The 16483-nt window shown below is 45.8% G+C and overlaps 1 protein-coding gene and 1 long non-coding RNA gene across 3 annotated transcripts in view; both read left to right on the top strand.

Moving 5' to 3' along the window:
- Nucleotides 1–9449, top strand: part of LARS1 (leucyl-tRNA synthetase 1) — a 34122-nt gene extending 24673 nt beyond the window's left edge. For both annotated transcript variants that reach the window (XM_075103027.1, XM_075103026.1), the window contains exons 28-32: nt 1122–1232; nt 3438–3542; nt 5331–5426; nt 6407–6539; nt 9060–9449. In XM_075103027.1, coding sequence (XP_074959128.1) covers nt 1122–1232; nt 3438–3542; nt 5331–5426; nt 6407–6539; nt 9060–9265 — 651 coding nt within the window. In that variant the 3' untranslated portion in view covers nt 9266–9449. The remainder of the gene's footprint in view (nt 1–1121; nt 1233–3437; nt 3543–5330; nt 5427–6406; nt 6540–9059) is intronic.
- Nucleotides 9450–13756: 4307 nt separating this feature from the next.
- Nucleotides 13757–16483, top strand: part of LOC142061662 (uncharacterized) — a 30084-nt gene continuing 27357 nt past the window's right edge. Inside the window, exon 1 of the long non-coding RNA XR_012662191.1 lies at nt 13757–14040. This is a non-coding gene — a long non-coding RNA (uncharacterized LOC142061662). The remainder of the gene's footprint in view (nt 14041–16483) is intronic.

The following is a 16483-nucleotide window of genomic DNA, read 5'->3' as shown; positions in this document are numbered from 1 at the left end:
CTTACCTGCCTTTTGTGGGCTTTCTTTTTCTTTTTGTAAAAAGCTTGTAAGCTGTAATTTGCTACCAAATTACTTAAATATAAAGCAAGATGGTTTTAATTTTCTTCATGCTTTTACAACTGTCCAATGAATTTTGGTGCTTAATGAAAATGTCCCGAGGAATGTCATCGGTTTGACAGTATGATTTCATTGTTTTTTGACAATCTGAGTGAAAAGCGGCCCATGTTCTGTTATTTTTTTTTTATTTGCAAGTGGATAGCTTTTAAAATATTCTTCCCAAGTATATTTCTGAGGAAGCATTGACTGACAGATTAATGCTGCCTTACTATGCAAGTGGGCTTAGAAGGGTGGTTTTCGTCCTTGAATAGGTGTGTACTGCTCAGTGATGTTAGAGAAATATGTTGAAATGGAATATACCAGTCATGAGTGGAAAAAAAAGCTTTTCTGAAAGCAGAGGAATCTGTGCTTCTGACATGGGGAAACTGATGAGAGTGGCTTTTGGCATCTCAAGGAACCATTCTCCTCAGCTTGAACAAATCAATATTGTAGCTGGTAGATTAGAGTCGTGACTTTTCCGACTTGCGATATTGAGATAAACCAATACTCCTCATGTGAAGGTTGTTGGGGTATTAACCTTTGGGTGTTCTGTAGGCCTTTTTCTGCATCAGCGTTAAAATCTGCTGTTTGATGCACTAAACAAGATCGTTGCAAATATCTAAATTTTGGATGTCAAACCCAAACAATTCAGGAAACTAGTGCTTAATAGTGGGCTTGTGATAAGGCTTAAATGTGGATTTAAAATGCATTCTGGTAGAAAACATAAGTATATTTATAGTCACCAGAAGGAACAATGCAGAATAATACTTAGTTGCCAGAACGGCAATACTTATCTGGGTGGTGGTTTGGGTTTTCTTTGTTTGTGTTGGTTGTTTTTTTGTGTCAGAGTTTTAATGTTTTACTTGTAAAATGTTTTAAAGGGATGAAAAATATTTTATGGGGAATCAATGACGATGATAAATCTTGCTGGTATTTATAGGAAAGCACAAAGGGGTATATGGTATTAAAGGGCAAGTGTTTTTAATGATACCTCTGCTTTTTAATGGGTGTTCATCAATGTTTAGGTCAGTGGAGGTCACCTGCCAGATAATAAAGTAATTGCCAGTGAGCTTAACACCTTGCCCGAGCTGAAGAAGTATATGAAGAAGGTTATGCCTTTCGTTGCCATGATTAAGGTGAGTGTCAGAGGGACAGTTCTTGTTTCATTCACAAAAGCTTTTCCTCTACATGTTGGACAAAGGCAGTGATAATTGGTGACCTCATGCACGGGCGTTGTTGTTTCCTTTATTTCAGTCCTGGATCTCCTGCTAACTTCTGACTTCAGTCTCTGTCCTGCCCCTTGCTTATTTGGCACCTTCATGTTTTTGTTTATAAACTTCCCTGACATCTCTGGAAAAAAGAGATAATAAAAATGTCCTTACATGAATTGGCCCAGGTGAATTAACAGTCCAGTTGAGGCTTGGTAGTTTGTGTATTTTGCAGGTTATACAATCTGTGCTTCAAATACAGGTGGGTTCCTCTACATTTGAAATGCCTCACATTTGACTTTTCCAGTTTTTCAGGCTGAAATGAGAATAAGGAGTTTCTCTGGACACATAAAAAAGCTCAACATTTGAAAGTTAAGAGCAAGGCTAGAGATAATAAATTGCATGACATTTAAGGGAGGAAAAAAATGGGGTGTTCTGTGCCCTGAATGGAATTATGGATTTTGTGTATCATTCTCATGTCATCACTAATATTCCGACATTTCTCATTATTATTTTCCCAGAGTCATGCAAGCCTGTGAAAATCTTGGCTTGTGTTGTTTTTTTGTTCGTTTGGCTTTGTTGGTATTTTGTTGTTTGTCTGGTTTCGTTGTTTTAAGAAACTTTCGTGCTTGCTGTTGCAGATAAAAATCCAATACAGCAACTAGGAAGGTTCAAGAAGTAAAGAATAAGCAAAATTTTGAACAAAAAAATAGGGGGGGTGGAGTAGGATTTAAAACCTTCTTGAATTCTACTCATGATTTGTTGAAGTTGAGAGGGATTAGTAATGGAAAAAATCTTAATGAGTGTAAAATATTACTTTTCCTCCTTAAGCTTTAGTTTGATTTTAAAAATGCATGTAATAATGTCTTCTATTTGTAAGCTTTGCCATATTTTATAAATGGAGGTGCTCTTTTGCCCTCTCCCTAGGGTTATTCTGATTACTCCTTTTCATGGTAGCTCAGAAGCCTTCAGAGGAACAGAGAGCACAAAGCAGCTATGAAGCTTCCTGTAAAAGTGAAGCATGTAAAGAGATGTAGTGATGGGTTAGGTGAACTGATACAGTTGGAAAAGGTCAGACAAGCTTTCAGTCCTACAAGTATGTTAGGTCTGAAACATGCCTGATTTTTGATGTCCTTAGTCTGGCATAGTTGGTGACCCTCGTGCGCAGGGGATGGGCATGCGGAGACTTACCCAATAACCGACCCTTCCGCTTCTGAAGAGCAGAAAGCAATTTCATGTGAAGATGTAGAAACATCTGAGCTCAGACTCCCTAGATCAGTATGTTTTTCTGTGAAACCATTTATTCAGCAATTCCAGTGTACAAGGAGCATTTCTGCTTGTGCTCCCTATTCATCAAAGGAGAGCTTAAATGTAGAAGAAACTTGTGATTTACAAAGGGAAGCAATTCAGTGTTAATGTAGGGAATCTTTCATATTAAACTGACGAGGAAGCCAGGAAACCACAACCATGCTGAGTCTGACAAAGCAGAGCTTCAAAGGAGACAGCTGGCTCAGCATATGAAAGCAAGAAAGGGACAGATTAAATTCCAAAGAGGAAGTTCTGTTTTAGTTGAAAAAAAAAAAAATTCACATGGTTTTTATATTGCCTTTAATACTTTCTCTCTTGTGACTGTTGCTGTTGGCTTTCTGGACTAATTAAGTTACTTTTATGTTAACATATAAAGTAGTTGTTATTTCCCTGCAGAGAACTTGTTTTACAACTGCTGTGAACATGTCCAGTTGTTGTATGCTTGTCCTTTATTTTAAACTAGGTCATAAGACTGAGTTTCCTGCTGTGAAATACCACTGAAATGCTGACTTATTTTGTGAATTCTCAACCTGCACATTAAGTAGGGATTATAAATAACTGTGAATGTCAAACCCCTTTTCAATTCTGTATTAAAAATGTGTTCTAATTGCTCTTACTCCTTCCATCAGTGTCACTAACTCCCTGTAGAAGAAACCCTGTTACGAGAAAATTATTGCTCCTATGTTAGCATGTTGTGCCAGCAGAGAGCTCTCATATTTAAAAGCCTATTCTTTTCATGACTAATGTAGATAGCTTGCCATTTTGAAGCATCATTTTACTTGCAGAATTTAGAGGGTTTTAATCCTGCCCCCCCTCCTCTGACAGGAAAATCTGGAGCAGAAGGGTTCATGTGTTCTTGATCTGGAACTGGAATTTGATGAACGTGCAGTGCTCATGGAAAATATTGTCTATCTGACAAATTCCCTGGAGGTTGGTATATACTTGGCTTATTCATTGCTTGGTTTTTATTAGGATAGCTGGAGGACCAGCCTCTCCTAAGGCTCTATGCCTCTTTACGTTAACTTCTGGGTGTACGTTGATAAAGTAATAGTTTTTTATCAGCTTTCTGTGTTTTGATCTCACTGTTTAAATTTGTCAAATACAGGTGTATAGATCTGTTAAATATAGGCATGAGACAGAGTGGTAGGTGTGTAGTATACAGACAGGTTCCTACAAAATAGAGGTGGGTTTTGCTGCAGTACTGGTTGTACCTGTGATGGTAAAGTCCAGTGACACTTTTGAAGAGACATTTTTCTCTTCAGTCAACCGGTATCTTACACTTTTTTCAGCTGAAGAAGTGAGAAAGAGATACCTATTTCAAGACATTACTAACAAGGATGATCAGAGTCCTTAGCCTTGTATCCCTGGACTATTACAGTGGCATGTTAACTGTAGATTAACCTGCCCTCTTCAAGGAGCACGTGCTGGGCAGGGCTTTTAGAACTACGGTATACAGTAATATGGGTGCCAGTCTGGTAGCAGTTATGCTGCTTCATATGATATCCAGAATTTACACCTGTTTGAAGAATTACAAAATAAATATATATTGATATTGCAAAACTCCATTTTGTAACCTGTACAGTATGAAATAAATGTGGTTTTATTGGACTTGTCCTGTATCACAGCCAAGTCAAGACTGAGCGACAACTTTTTATTGTAAAATATCTGTAAATCTGCAAAACTCACTGAACTAGGGGAGGGAGCAGTTAAACAGTGGATCTGTTAAACAGGTGATCTTTCACGCGGGAGAATCTAGAGAAGCTTGAGAACTGGGCTATGAAATCTGAAGTTTAACAGCAGTTGTCAAGTTCTGCAGCAGGGTGGCGTTAACCCACGTTTCTGCGTCAGTTGGAACTGGCTGGCCAGCTGTCAGCTCTGCTGTGAAGGACTTCGGGGTTACTGTGGGCTTGTCAAGATTAATGTAAACTTAACGCGAGTGTGCTGTCGCTGCAAATGAGCCAAGCTGCGTGTTGACCGACATTAGGGGGAGTTGCCTACATAGGACGTGGTTTGGCAAGTCGAGGGAAGTCATCCATCTCCACTCAGCTCTGCTGAGCCCAAGCTCAGAGTATGTGCCGGTGTTGTGCCCCCCTCATGTTCCCCCGCTCTGCACCCCCAGTTTAAAAAGGCTGCTGAGCAGAGGGATGTCAAGATGGCTGGGGGAGCCTAGGGTGCGTGGCCGCCCGCAAGAGGCTGGAGGAGGTGGGCTCGTTGCGACTGGCTGAGGGGAAGATCTTGGAGAAATCTTCTGTGGCTTGGAGAGTTACGAAGATGAGAAAGCCAACCTCTTTCTTGGAAGTGGGCTGATAGTCCAACAGGGACAGTAGCTGGGAGTTACTGGTGGAGCAGCAGCTTGTGAGGCCGAGATGGGGCGTGAGGAGAGGCGTGTTGCTAGGGCGGCAGTGTGCTGTTGGAGCAGGGTACCCAGAGAGGCTGCAGGACCTCTGTCCTCAGAGGCAGCCGTGGTCCAGCGTGGGCAGTAGTCCCGCTTCGAGCAGGGAGTTAGGTGACCCTCAGAGGTCCCTTCCAAACAATATGCTGTGATTTTGGGGGTGCTGTTGTTGCTTTATGTCATTGCACGCTTACTTTCCGCTTTACTGTGCAAACAGTTGTTTGATAGGCCTGGTGACTCCTGTTGTTCCCTCCAAAATAATTAAACTCCTGTTTATTTCCTTCTCTACCCCTGTCCCCCCCCCCCTTTTTTTTTTTTTTTAACAGCTGGATCACATTGAAGTGAAGTTTGCCTCTGAAGCAGAAGATAAAATAAAAGAAGACTGCTGTCCTGGAAAACCATTTTCCATATTCAGAACGGAGGTAAAGTCAGAAATTCAGATATTGGAAATCTGAAAACTTAATTAAAAACAAACAAACAAAAGCAAAATATGCTATTTAAAAACTTTGAGACATGAACATTGGATTTTTTTGCCTTTGATCCAACACCCTGTCAAAACAAGAAACATCTCCTGAAGCAATCATGATTTTTTAAGATTCCTCTGTACAGAGCCCTAAATGTGACTGTGATTGTACCTTAGCTTTAAGGCTCTTCCAGTCAGCAGAATTTAATGATTGGGCTGAAGGCTGTTAAAAACAGGTGACCTGACCATTAGCATATTCTTCTATTTGTTTCTTTCGGCTATATGCCTCAGCTACCAGCCTTTAGATAAGGCAGACTGAATTCTGGTTAAAACTAGCCAAAACCAGAGAATTAGAAGGGCTTGTGCAAGTGTGGCTGAATCTCACTTTGCCACTGTTATTCAGCAGTTGTTGTGTTGCTTATCATACTTATTTTAAGGTATTATAAATTTCCATGTGAAACTTTGTATTACCTGTTTGCTGAATCCTAAAGTGTTTTTTAACACTTTCTATATTTATCTGTTAGTTTATAATAGGCTAATAAGTGGCATTCGGTTGCATAAAAATAAAACCTTTCAAAAGTATTCCTACAGCTACGTCATGGAGTCTTGGAAGAATTAGTGAGTAACGTGTAAGATTAGTGAAACTCTGCAACAGTGGGATCGTGTATGAATATTTCTAGCTGTAATACTTTTCAACCATAAAAATCTGATTAATTTCTCTAAATATGTCCTAAAACTTGTGTATACTGTGGCTTACGTTTTGAAGAGTTGTGGGAGTGCTTGCGTTCTGCCACTGGCAGTCAGTGGTTCTAAATGAAGTTTATCCATCCAGAGTATTTGTTGATAGATGATGATTATTTGTTTTAGTTTCATGTTTCCTCTGAGGCTTGGATCACAAACACAGATTCTCCATTAATGTTTGTATTAACTCTCTTACAGCCAAGCGTGTCTGTATTTTTGGTGAACCCCCAACCATCAAACGGCCACTTCTCTACAAAAATTGAAATCAGGCAAGGAGACAATAGAGAGACGGTGATCAGACGCTTAATGAAGATGGACAGAGGAATCAAAGGTAAAATACTAGTGTGTGTGTACAGCTGTCACGTGCTGATTAGATTAATGCTTCTGGGAGAGAAGTGGGAACAGCTGCTGAAGCTTGTGCTGCTGTCATAGGTGCGTAGAAAGGAGAAAGAAGGTTTGTGTCTGAGTGACCAAGAGAAGAGATAATCTGCAAATAGGCAGGCTTTTCTATGGGTTTTCCTCCCTAGTCTTTAGTTCTGCCACTGGTACGCTGAAACCTAGTTTCAGCCAGAGAATAACATGATGATATTTCCTTTGTGCTTTGAATTTCCAAGGAAAAAAAGTTAGTCCCATAACTGGTTATAGGCAGCTGCTGCCACTTCTATTTTGGAGCCCAGAGCTGAAAAAAAAAATTACCAAATTTATTTTTCTATTAAGCCTAAGGTAAATTAATTTAACAGTTGCTACGTTGATTCCTAATTTCTGGCCCAGTTCATAGTGGAAAACTATCTGTTCACTTAAAACTGGGATTACTGAAGAATTGCTCAATAGCTGATCAATTACCATTGTTTGTGCCAAACTCGAACTAGCAGCTTCTGCGAGAACTAGCTAAATATTCCTTCTGAATCCTCTGAGTTGTTTCTTTCCTCTTGTATTCTCTATGCACTAATACTTTATTTCAGCTGTTAAACGTTGAACTCTGCAGTTATAAGAGGCACAGTAAGTACTGGAAGTGTTTCTTTGAGACCCCTCAGCCCATGGGCAATAGAAAGCATTAAGACAAAAACGTTTCATCACCTGTGGACCTGACTTGCGTTTCAGCTGTTGTTCCATCCCTGGTGGTAGCTGGTTGCCAGTAGCGGAGACCCAAGCGAGAGCGGCTGGCGAGCCAGAGCTTGCTGCTGTGTCTGGCAGCGCCGTCACCGCTCGCTTACCAGAAGCTGGTGTCTCGGTGGTGATGCAGCGACGGCTCCGATGAAGGTCTCCAGGCAGAGCTTGGGGCCGCTCCTTTTATTACGGGACGCTTACTTTGCGCGTGTCGAGTGCTCTGAAGTGGCTGCTGTACTGTGGTTCAGGAACCTGAATTCCATCGGTGGGAAAAAATCCAGCTCTGGGGAGGTTCCTTTTATTTTTTGGCAAAAATCCTGATTGCTGCCAAAAATTACTTGGCCTGCTCTTGCTTCTTCGCTTTCTGAAGAGTTTTCTGTCTAGTAACTTCATGGAGGGCTTTTCTGCTGCCACGTAAGTTCTTGAGGTGATGTGCACTGACAAGACAGAAGAGGAGAGATGCTGTTCTCATCTTTGTCACTCTCGTGGTGTGGCACTGAGAAAAGGTTGGCCTCTTTCCTGTGTTTGGCCATGTTGTAGTTGGAATAAAGTTGCTTTTTAGGAGTGCTGCTGTGGTCAGTTTAGGTGTTTGTGGTATCTTGGCAGTCTAAAGGTGGTCTTTGTAAGCAGCAGTATTCCAGGGTGGGTGCTTTTCCTTTATTTTTCTTGGAAATCAGCAGTGCGTTGTCTAGCCTACTTGTTGGTAATTTTAGTATTCCTCACTTATCCACCTGCTTGGAAAGATGTTTTAGGAAAACACAGAATAGCATGTTAAAATTTCATGTCAGACACCATTGAAACAAGCATTAAGTTTCTGGCCAGTGTAATGAATGAAAATAGCTTTCTTAAAGGAACAGCAGCTGTGTTTTTGTTGAACGCAGGAATTAAGAATCAAACAAATCTGAAGCACTGTGAGCTGGGTACACAAGGAGAACTGGACCTCATCCAAAAACTTGTGACAGCAGAGTAATTTTTTTTCTTTCTGTATCTTTCAACAGCTTGTGTTTATATTAATGTTTAGCTGTAGAACAAAGACAACTACATACTGATGATGGTGCACACAGAGAGGAATATATGATAAAGTGTGTAGCAAAGTACAGGCAGGGGAAATGCACTGTATACGCAGCAGATGTGTGTGCATGTCTACTAGCCTTCTGCTAGGTGGATATTTTGAAATGATGGAAAACAAGTGAGATGAAACAGTGACTTTCTCGCTCTGTCTTTTCCAGAAGGTGTCACTGTTCTGTTGGTGCATAGGGTCAGGAAGGCTGTACTTGGAGGAAGGCTTGGCTGAAAGATCCCAGGCTTCCTAGAGACTTTTCTTGGTCTGCTTAGCAGTCTTTCATTAGGGTGCATTTTAACAGGGAGTTGTATCTGAAACAGCTCTCACCTTCTCCTTTCTCCCAGTCCGAAATTCATTCCTCAGAAATGGTACCCTAACTGTTCAGTTACTGGTAGCTGTCCCAAAGCCAGGTAAGGCAAATTTAGTGCTTGGGGTGTGGCATTGGGAGTTGGTATTTCTGTGTGGTTTATCCCCATTTCTGCTGGTAACTTGCTGTGTAACCACTGAATGACATCGTTGTAGTGGGTGTAAATCTTAACATGAATGTTTCTCCCGAGAGAATGTGTTGTCTTGGAGCAGATAGAGAAGTACCAAGTGTTAAGTATGGCTTTGATCAATTCAGTTGACACTATAGCTTCTGTGTAGATCCTGTAGCCTAACTAGCCAGTCTCTTTACTGCAGATCTCTCTAAAGTGAAGCTGATGAGGTTTGATGATCCTGTGCTTGGACCACGCCGTGTTCCAGTCCTTGGCAAGGAAGAAGCAGAGAAAACGCCTATTCCGGAGCAAGCCGTCTTCCACATCGACCTGGATGAGAAGCGTGTTCGCATTACTGAGAATGGCCTGACAAAGGACATTGGTGACACAATTGTTTATCTCGTTCATTAAACTGGCGCATACCCGGCTTGATCCCTGGCGATGAGAGAGTTCACAGAGTGACTTTGAAACTGTTTGTCACGAAGAAAGATGAGAATTTGTTCTATGAAAAAAGCCCACCCATACCAACCTAATTCTGCATGCAGGTTCACCCCTACTCTTTTAAACATGGATATAATAAAATATTTTCCTCTGGCCCTTTGGCTTTTCTTGAAAAGAAACAGTTATCCTGAATGTTAACTTGTCGAATCTTCGTCTTCGGCTGTGGCTGTGCTTCAGAAGCAAACTCAAGTGCCACACTCAGAATTCCGCTCCCTCCTAACTAGGCTAGGCTCTGGGTAGAGAAGCTGGTTGTAAATCTCCCGTGATAGAGGGGGAGAAGTTGCTTGCACACTTGAGTATTTTACTTCTCAGTGACCCATGTGACTGAACACCATTACAGCACTTTTACACAGACTAGCAGTTCAGAAGTAATTTGATGCTGAGGAACTCTTAAGCAGGAGTTAAATATGAAAGTTTTCATGCTTCTCAGCTCTTAAAATGGGAGTGCCTGTAGCAAACGCTGTTAAAGACTTGACTTTTCCTTTCTTATTCTTTCATAAAACTATTCATAAATCTATTTTAAGTAGAAAGGTTAAGTGTTCTTTTCATAGATTTTAAATTGTGATATTTTTTTTTGGTAATTTCAGGGCTATCGCAGACTGCTCTTTCCCTTTTTTGAGTTATGAATCACCACATACAGCTTCAGGACTTCTGTCTGCAAATTCGTGAAGGTGGCTGGTGACAAACAGCATACTTTGTTCTGCACCATTGCTCTTTGGCAGTTTCACAGTTCTTGATGCTCTGTATGGCTTTAACATTTGAACTTCCTCTAATAATATGTTACGGTGTGGGAGGAGAGAGCAGTGCAAGAGCCCAAGACTGCACCGAGAGCGCCAAGCGCTGCTGAGTGTGCCATTTTCTGCCCCTCCCTTTATTATCCCTTTGAAAAGGCAGGTTTTGTGGTTATACAGGGACAATATGAGCTTCCCTTTGCTGTTGCTTCTCCCCAGCCCTGCTAAGCAAATAATCACGCAGTTCTCTGAACAGGTTTGCTTGTCAAGAGAAAAAAAGGTGATTCCATCGTTTAAGGCAGTCCCTGGGTGCTGGGGAGCGGCAGGTGGAAGGGTCGAGGCTAAATACTGCTGCTGCTGCAGGGTCTTGGGAGAAAAACTTTGCCAGCCCTAACCCTGCTGGGCCTTTTGAAGGTGCTGGAATACCAACGGGCAGGAGGAATGTCTGCGGTGGGCAGAGGTGCCTGCTGGCCGGTCCCGGTGAGCTTGTCCCTCGGAGCACTGGGCTGGCGGCAGCTGGTGCCGCCTTCTCAGTGCAGCCTCTGGGAGAGAAGAGCCCAGGCTGCAGCACGGCCGCAGGGACCCGGCTGCAGCGCTGTGCTGGTCCCGTCCCTTCACCGCTGCACCTGGGGCTTGGTTCTGTGCTAAAGGTTTGCTTTTGTGTAGTCTGAGGCTTGAGTTCCCTTCCAAACTGGAAAAAATAAATGCCAGCACACATATCCAGTGCCACCTCTCATGTGGCTGGTTTCAGTAGGTGTTTGGTGCTCGTTTTCAGAGCGTGGCGGGGAGATGCCTGTGCCGGTGCTGCTGTGGTACACGCCTTTGAGAACTCCATCTTTCTGCTCAGCACGGTGGTGGGACGGCAAGGTATTTCAGTGCTGTGATTGCGGAGCCTCCTGAGCCGCTGTCATCGTGGGAACAGGAACCCGATCCAAACTCTGCGCTTGCTGGAGGAGGAATCGCGGGCACCAGGGCGGAAAGTTTAAATACCCTCTGTGATGGGTGACTGCTGAGCCCAGCTCTGTTGTGGGTAAGCGTGTAAGCTCTGTGACAGTGTGACGCAGCGCCAGCGCGGGGAGAGGGGCTTACAATGTCCGACAAAGAATCCAAGTGGCGGGGGGTCGATGTGCTCCCCAAAACAGGTCTCAAACACCGCGCTTGTTTGGCTGGCGCTCTGAGCAAATTTGGCCCACAGGCTGTGAGCAGGTGTCCTACGGAGGATGAGAGAAAGGATTCGCGGTTTCCAAACAGGCTGAGGGTGGGCGCAAGATTTGCTCTGTTGTCTCCGGAGGCTGACCCTGGATCCGTGACGGCGGAGGCAACATTGGTGGTGTGGAACTGGAACCCTCGTGCTGCCCCTTGGAACTTCTCAGTGGATGTTCTTCCCACGCACGTGCGTTTCCATCGCCAGCGCTCCTCAGAGAGCGGCCGAGGACCGGGTGAAGCGAGCTGATCGGAAAGGTTTCCTTAATTTCCTTATGCAAAAGCAGCTTTCTTAGATCCGAGAAGCAGGGATTACAGCAATAAACACCTAATATATTGACAAAGCAGCAGGCAGATAATCTGAGCAGATAAAAATTAGTTTGGAGTTTTAGAAAAATAAATATTGCTTCTTTACTCTTTATGTGCTTTTCCCCTCTGGCAGCTGTCCAGAGAGCAAAGACTTTCCCACAGATGTTTGGGAGAGCTGGTTCATAAAGGGGTTTTTTTGGGGCGTTTTGGGGTTTTTTCCTGCCATCAGGGGCAAGTTAAACAGTGGTGTTTCTTATAGTCTCAGTTCAAGTGAATCAGCCCAGCTGATTGTTAATGAGCAAGAAGACAGAGCTAAAAAGCTGGATTTTTTTTTTTCTAGGATGGTTTGTTGCCTTCCAGGAGGTGTCACTGCTATGCTGGTTCTTGTGCATTTTTTCCCCAATAAAAGCTAGTAACAGGATAAAGAGGCTTTCCTGGTATTAGATTTCCCACATTATTAAAAAAATTCTGGCCTTACTTAGTAGTCCTTGTGTTACGATTTTGGTTAGAGAAATCTGGAAAGGGAACCTTTTTTCTTCTTTTTAACTGAGCCAGTTTTTGGCGTAGATGAACACACGGCCGTGAAGAACAGGGTTATTGCTGCTACTTCCTGGCTCTTCCAGTTCCCTGCCGTAGCACCGCAGGGTATTGCCTTGGCTTTGAGCCCGTCGCTTTTCCGCCGCTCTGGAGAACGCACGGACACTTTTCTCCGAAGTGTCGTGAGGCACCAATGATGTTTCTTACCAAAGGAAGTTAAAATATTTTTAAAAGTTCAGAGGAGCAGCACGTGCTGGCAGCTGCAGTGCCTGATGCCACAGCAAGCTGGACGCAGCGCAGCTCCGTGCTGCTGCGCTGCCTGAGGATGGGATGTCTTGTCTTTCTGGTCTCAAGGAAGGAGTACAGTTGGGAGCCCCATCCTTCATTAACATCATAAATCATCTGGTTTACATATATACATATATAAGAATATATAAACCATGTAGGTGATGAGAAATGAAAGCTCACTCTTGCGTATTTTGCTATAAAATTCCTCTCTGCAGTGAGACTTGGGTAGGGCTCCTCTTACTCAGGAATTCAGTTCAAAGCAGTTTATTAATCCCTCCAGGCTTCGCTGGCAGAAGAGAGAATTATTGACTCTGTGGCACCAGCAAAGTAGCCAGAATCTATATTTTGTTTAAAGCAGAAACAGTTATTCTTCAGCAGTGCCTTATTGTATCAGAAGGATTGCACGACCTTTGGTGAATTATGTTGCGCCGCAGTGGGGAGCGGCCGAAATCACCGTGCAAGAGCTGGAGGTGCACGCCAGCTGCTGAGCCGGGGAGAGCTGCCCAGGAACAGCTACCGGGAGGCTGCCTTAGAATGGCCTTTTTTAGTATTTGCACCACACTTTCGAGGATCACCGTCCGTGTCCATCGGTTCTTGAACTGCCCTTGGGCAGCGGCAAACCTCGGTGCAGTTGCAGAGGTGGGCTGCTGGCTCCGGCTGCTTAATGCGAGGGGGCTGGAGGCGTTCTGAGCCTCCCCTTCTCTGCGGCCCCGCTGCCCCCCGTCCTGTCACACGGGCGGTTTCTCCGCTGCCGGTGCTCAGGAGCCCGGTGCGAGAGTGGCACCACCAGCACCCGGCCAAACCGTCCGCCCGGGCAAAATGGGCGCCGAAGCCCCATCCAGCGCAATCGCAACAGGTTCGTTACGTTACAAGGACCGGAGAGCCGGAGGTCTGACGCCAGCACGGCTTTTGGCACCCGAGGGTAATTTGTGGTGATGCAGCTGCGAGATGCTAAAGTCCTTACGGGGATCGTAATTCGCGCTGGAAGCACTGGGGCCTCGCTGCAGGCGTGGAGGGTGGCGGAGGTCGGTGTGGAGCTCCGCAGCAAGTGAACCCTGGGACGGGAGCTGGTATAAAATACAGCAAAATGGTAGCACTAATCCCATCAATCTTCCTTCCTCCCCCACAAGGCCACTTCTTATATGTAGTGTGATTAAAAATGGGCAGAATCTTTTAATTTTGTGTGTCCCTGTTCCTTCCTCCACAGCAGAGCGGAGCACCAGGGGAGCCTGGGAGGAGCCAGCCAGCGGGGACCTCTTCGATATCTGCTGCAACAGGGCAATCCGTAGGCGTGTGCGTGGCTTCTTGTAACTCCCCGACTGCCTCTGTAGTTCCCGCAGCAAAGGAACACCGAGAAAGCAGCAAGCTCAACCCTGTTGCCGCTGCTGCCCGTCCCACCCGCGGTGCCCAGGCTCCAGCTCGGCGCAGGCTGACCCCGGCGGGGCTGGGCAGTGGGCACAGCCTCCCCGCAGACCACCGGCGGGGCCGCCTGTGTGCCGGGGTCTGCGGTGCCCCCCGCTGCCCCCGCCTGCGGCAGAGCTGTGGCAGGGAAGCGCAGCGGCCTGTGCCGCGGGTGCCCCGGCCGGGTACCCCAGCGCCGCTGAAAGCCGCGATGAGGTAAATCTGCATTTTGTCTGTGGCGTGAAGGGGATTCAGTTGTTGCTCCCCTGAACTTTAAGCAGGGGCAGATAATTTCTGATCCATTAAGCAGAGATGTGTCTAAGAGGGAGAGTATTTCTTTCTTTTGACATTTTATTTCTTTGGTAGCAGACTGGGTTTTTGCATCCTTTCTTTCCTCTTTATTTGGGCGGGGGGTCACATTACTTTCCTCCAGGTTTCTTTTATGTCTTTCATAACGTGGGAGGAGGAGAAAATCATAACTACTAATTTGCATTAAGGATGTGATTTAGATTCAAAGGCACGGAGCACTTCAGCAGTGCTCTCTGAAAATAGTTCTTCGGGTTTTGTTCTGACACCTCTAAGAGCTGGGCTGCTTATTTGATGGAGGGAGGTTTGTAACGCTCCTTGGCTGCACGCGTGGCAGCTGGGGTTTGCAGGTGTCTGCTGGACCCGAGATGACCGAGGGGGCGAAGCAGTGCCGGGGCCGGAGCGTCCACAGGGACCCAGCGGTGCCGGGGGCCTCGGGCCCTGCTCTGGGCAGCCGCTCCTGCCGCGCACCTTTCCCTGCTCCGGGATCTCGGGTAAGGAAGGCAAAACCAGGCTTCTGAGCAGTTGTTCCAGCTGATGCTTGTTTGGTTTCCATTTTTGGCTGGATCAGCTGGGTCATGAGACTGTGCACAAGCGCTAATCGCTTAAAACTGGGGGCACAGCTCTGACCTCCAAACCTCTGCTCTGTGCAACCTAAAATATCCTTCCTGTACAGCCCAAAGCATCGTCCTTCAGCGGGTTTTGGTTCTCTTGCCATGCCAGCTGCTCTCATAGGAACAAATCCAGGCAGTCTCCTCATCACAGCGCGGTGGCAGGGCTGAGGCCCTCTTACTTCCCAGCTTTTGGCATTTTTAAAGAACTCACTTAAGTACTGCAGGGCTTTCATACACAGGGACTTACCGATGAGTTAACAGGACAGGAAGCATTACATTGTTATAATAAGGCATTGTTTTAAGTACTTCAGTGTTGTTATAAAACAGATTTTATCACCATGGTTCCATAGTAAAGGTCCGAGAGCTTCGGTTCTGCTGGAGGTGGTGTTTTGTGCTGGATGTCTTTACCCCTGAACTGCAAACATAGGCCATACAAATGAATTGCAAGAGGCTGTGAAAGCAAAGCTCTGTTGAATTTACTTCAGGCAACAGCAGAGAGAGAAAGCTGAACGCCGGCATGGGAGTCAGCACTGCCCTCCCGGGTACCCCGAGGATGGGGCAGTTCGTACTCGCTTCTCCTTTCCTTCTGCTGCAGCGGTGTTGCACAGACTTCAAAGTCTGTCTTCACTGCTGTTGGAGAGACAGCTAGCAAAGGGTTTTCCATCTCCCACTTAATTGCAGCAGCTCACCTGGCAGGGGAGATGACGCCTGGACCCCACGTGTGGTGGGACGCGATCCAGTGTTGGGGATAACCTTTGCCATAAACACAGGGAACTCGCTGGAACTGAGGCAAGGTTTTGAAATACACACACGGATCAGTTAGGAGACATCCCTCTTTTCCTCTGGTGTAAATCTGTTGGGGATCTGAGAACTTCAGCTGAGATTTTTCTTGTCTAGCAGCCTTAAAAACTTTGGGACGTGCAACTGTGCAGACTTCTCACCCAAAGGCGCTGCCCGGCTGTGGGAGCTGTGCTGCGCTGCCCAGCTCTGCCTCGGCTGTGGGTGCTGGCAGTGCCCTGGGTGTCCTGCCTGGGGTGCAGCCCGGCCCATCGGTGCGGGCTTAGCCGGGGAGCGGTGCCTAACGGCCGGTCCCTGCGTGAGGAGAGCCCTTCCCTCGCGGGGGGTTTGGTCGGGTGCCCCCTTCCCCGGAGGCGCTGCTGCAGCTCAGTGCCCACAGCCGGGCTCAATGTCCCGGGGCGCAGTGATCGGTAGTGATCTCGTTGCAGTGATGTAAACGTGAAAGGTTCATTTGGGGCTCAGTCCTGGAGGAGATGGATCCCTCCCCCCCCCCCCCCCCTACGCTGTTTGCACTGGTGTGTGCAGGACCCTGCAGCCAAATTCCTTTTTGATCTGAAAACCTCTTCTGTTACCTTGATGCGTTTTTAAAGCAGAACTAATGCGTTAAATCTAAGGAATTGCCCTGTGTCCTGCATGGAGGGAAAAGCAGCATTTGTTTTATAATGGAATGGCAGCTCCGAGCAACTACTCATGTTTTTAAAGTACTCATAAGAGCAGGGTTGTGTGTGCCTGTGCAGCTGCTGTAGAGCTGCTTAGCCCAGAGCCGACGCTGTACAATATACATTGCTGTGTAACCAGGGTGGCAGGGAGCAAGAGCACCATCAAGCCAAGGGGGAGATGCAGCCCAGGGCTCGCACCCACCCAGCATCCTCACATCCTGCTTCTGGTGAAACTCCTGGGTGACCAGTACCCCTCAAAATCTGTTTTCTTGTGTTGAAGGT

Source organism: Phalacrocorax aristotelis, chromosome 8 (assembly GCF_949628215.1).
Source record: "Phalacrocorax aristotelis chromosome 8, bGulAri2.1, whole genome shotgun sequence".
NCBI classification, from domain to species: Eukaryota; Metazoa; Chordata; class Aves; order Suliformes; family Phalacrocoracidae; genus Phalacrocorax; species Phalacrocorax aristotelis.
This window is presented reverse-complemented; position numbering and strand designations above follow the sequence as displayed.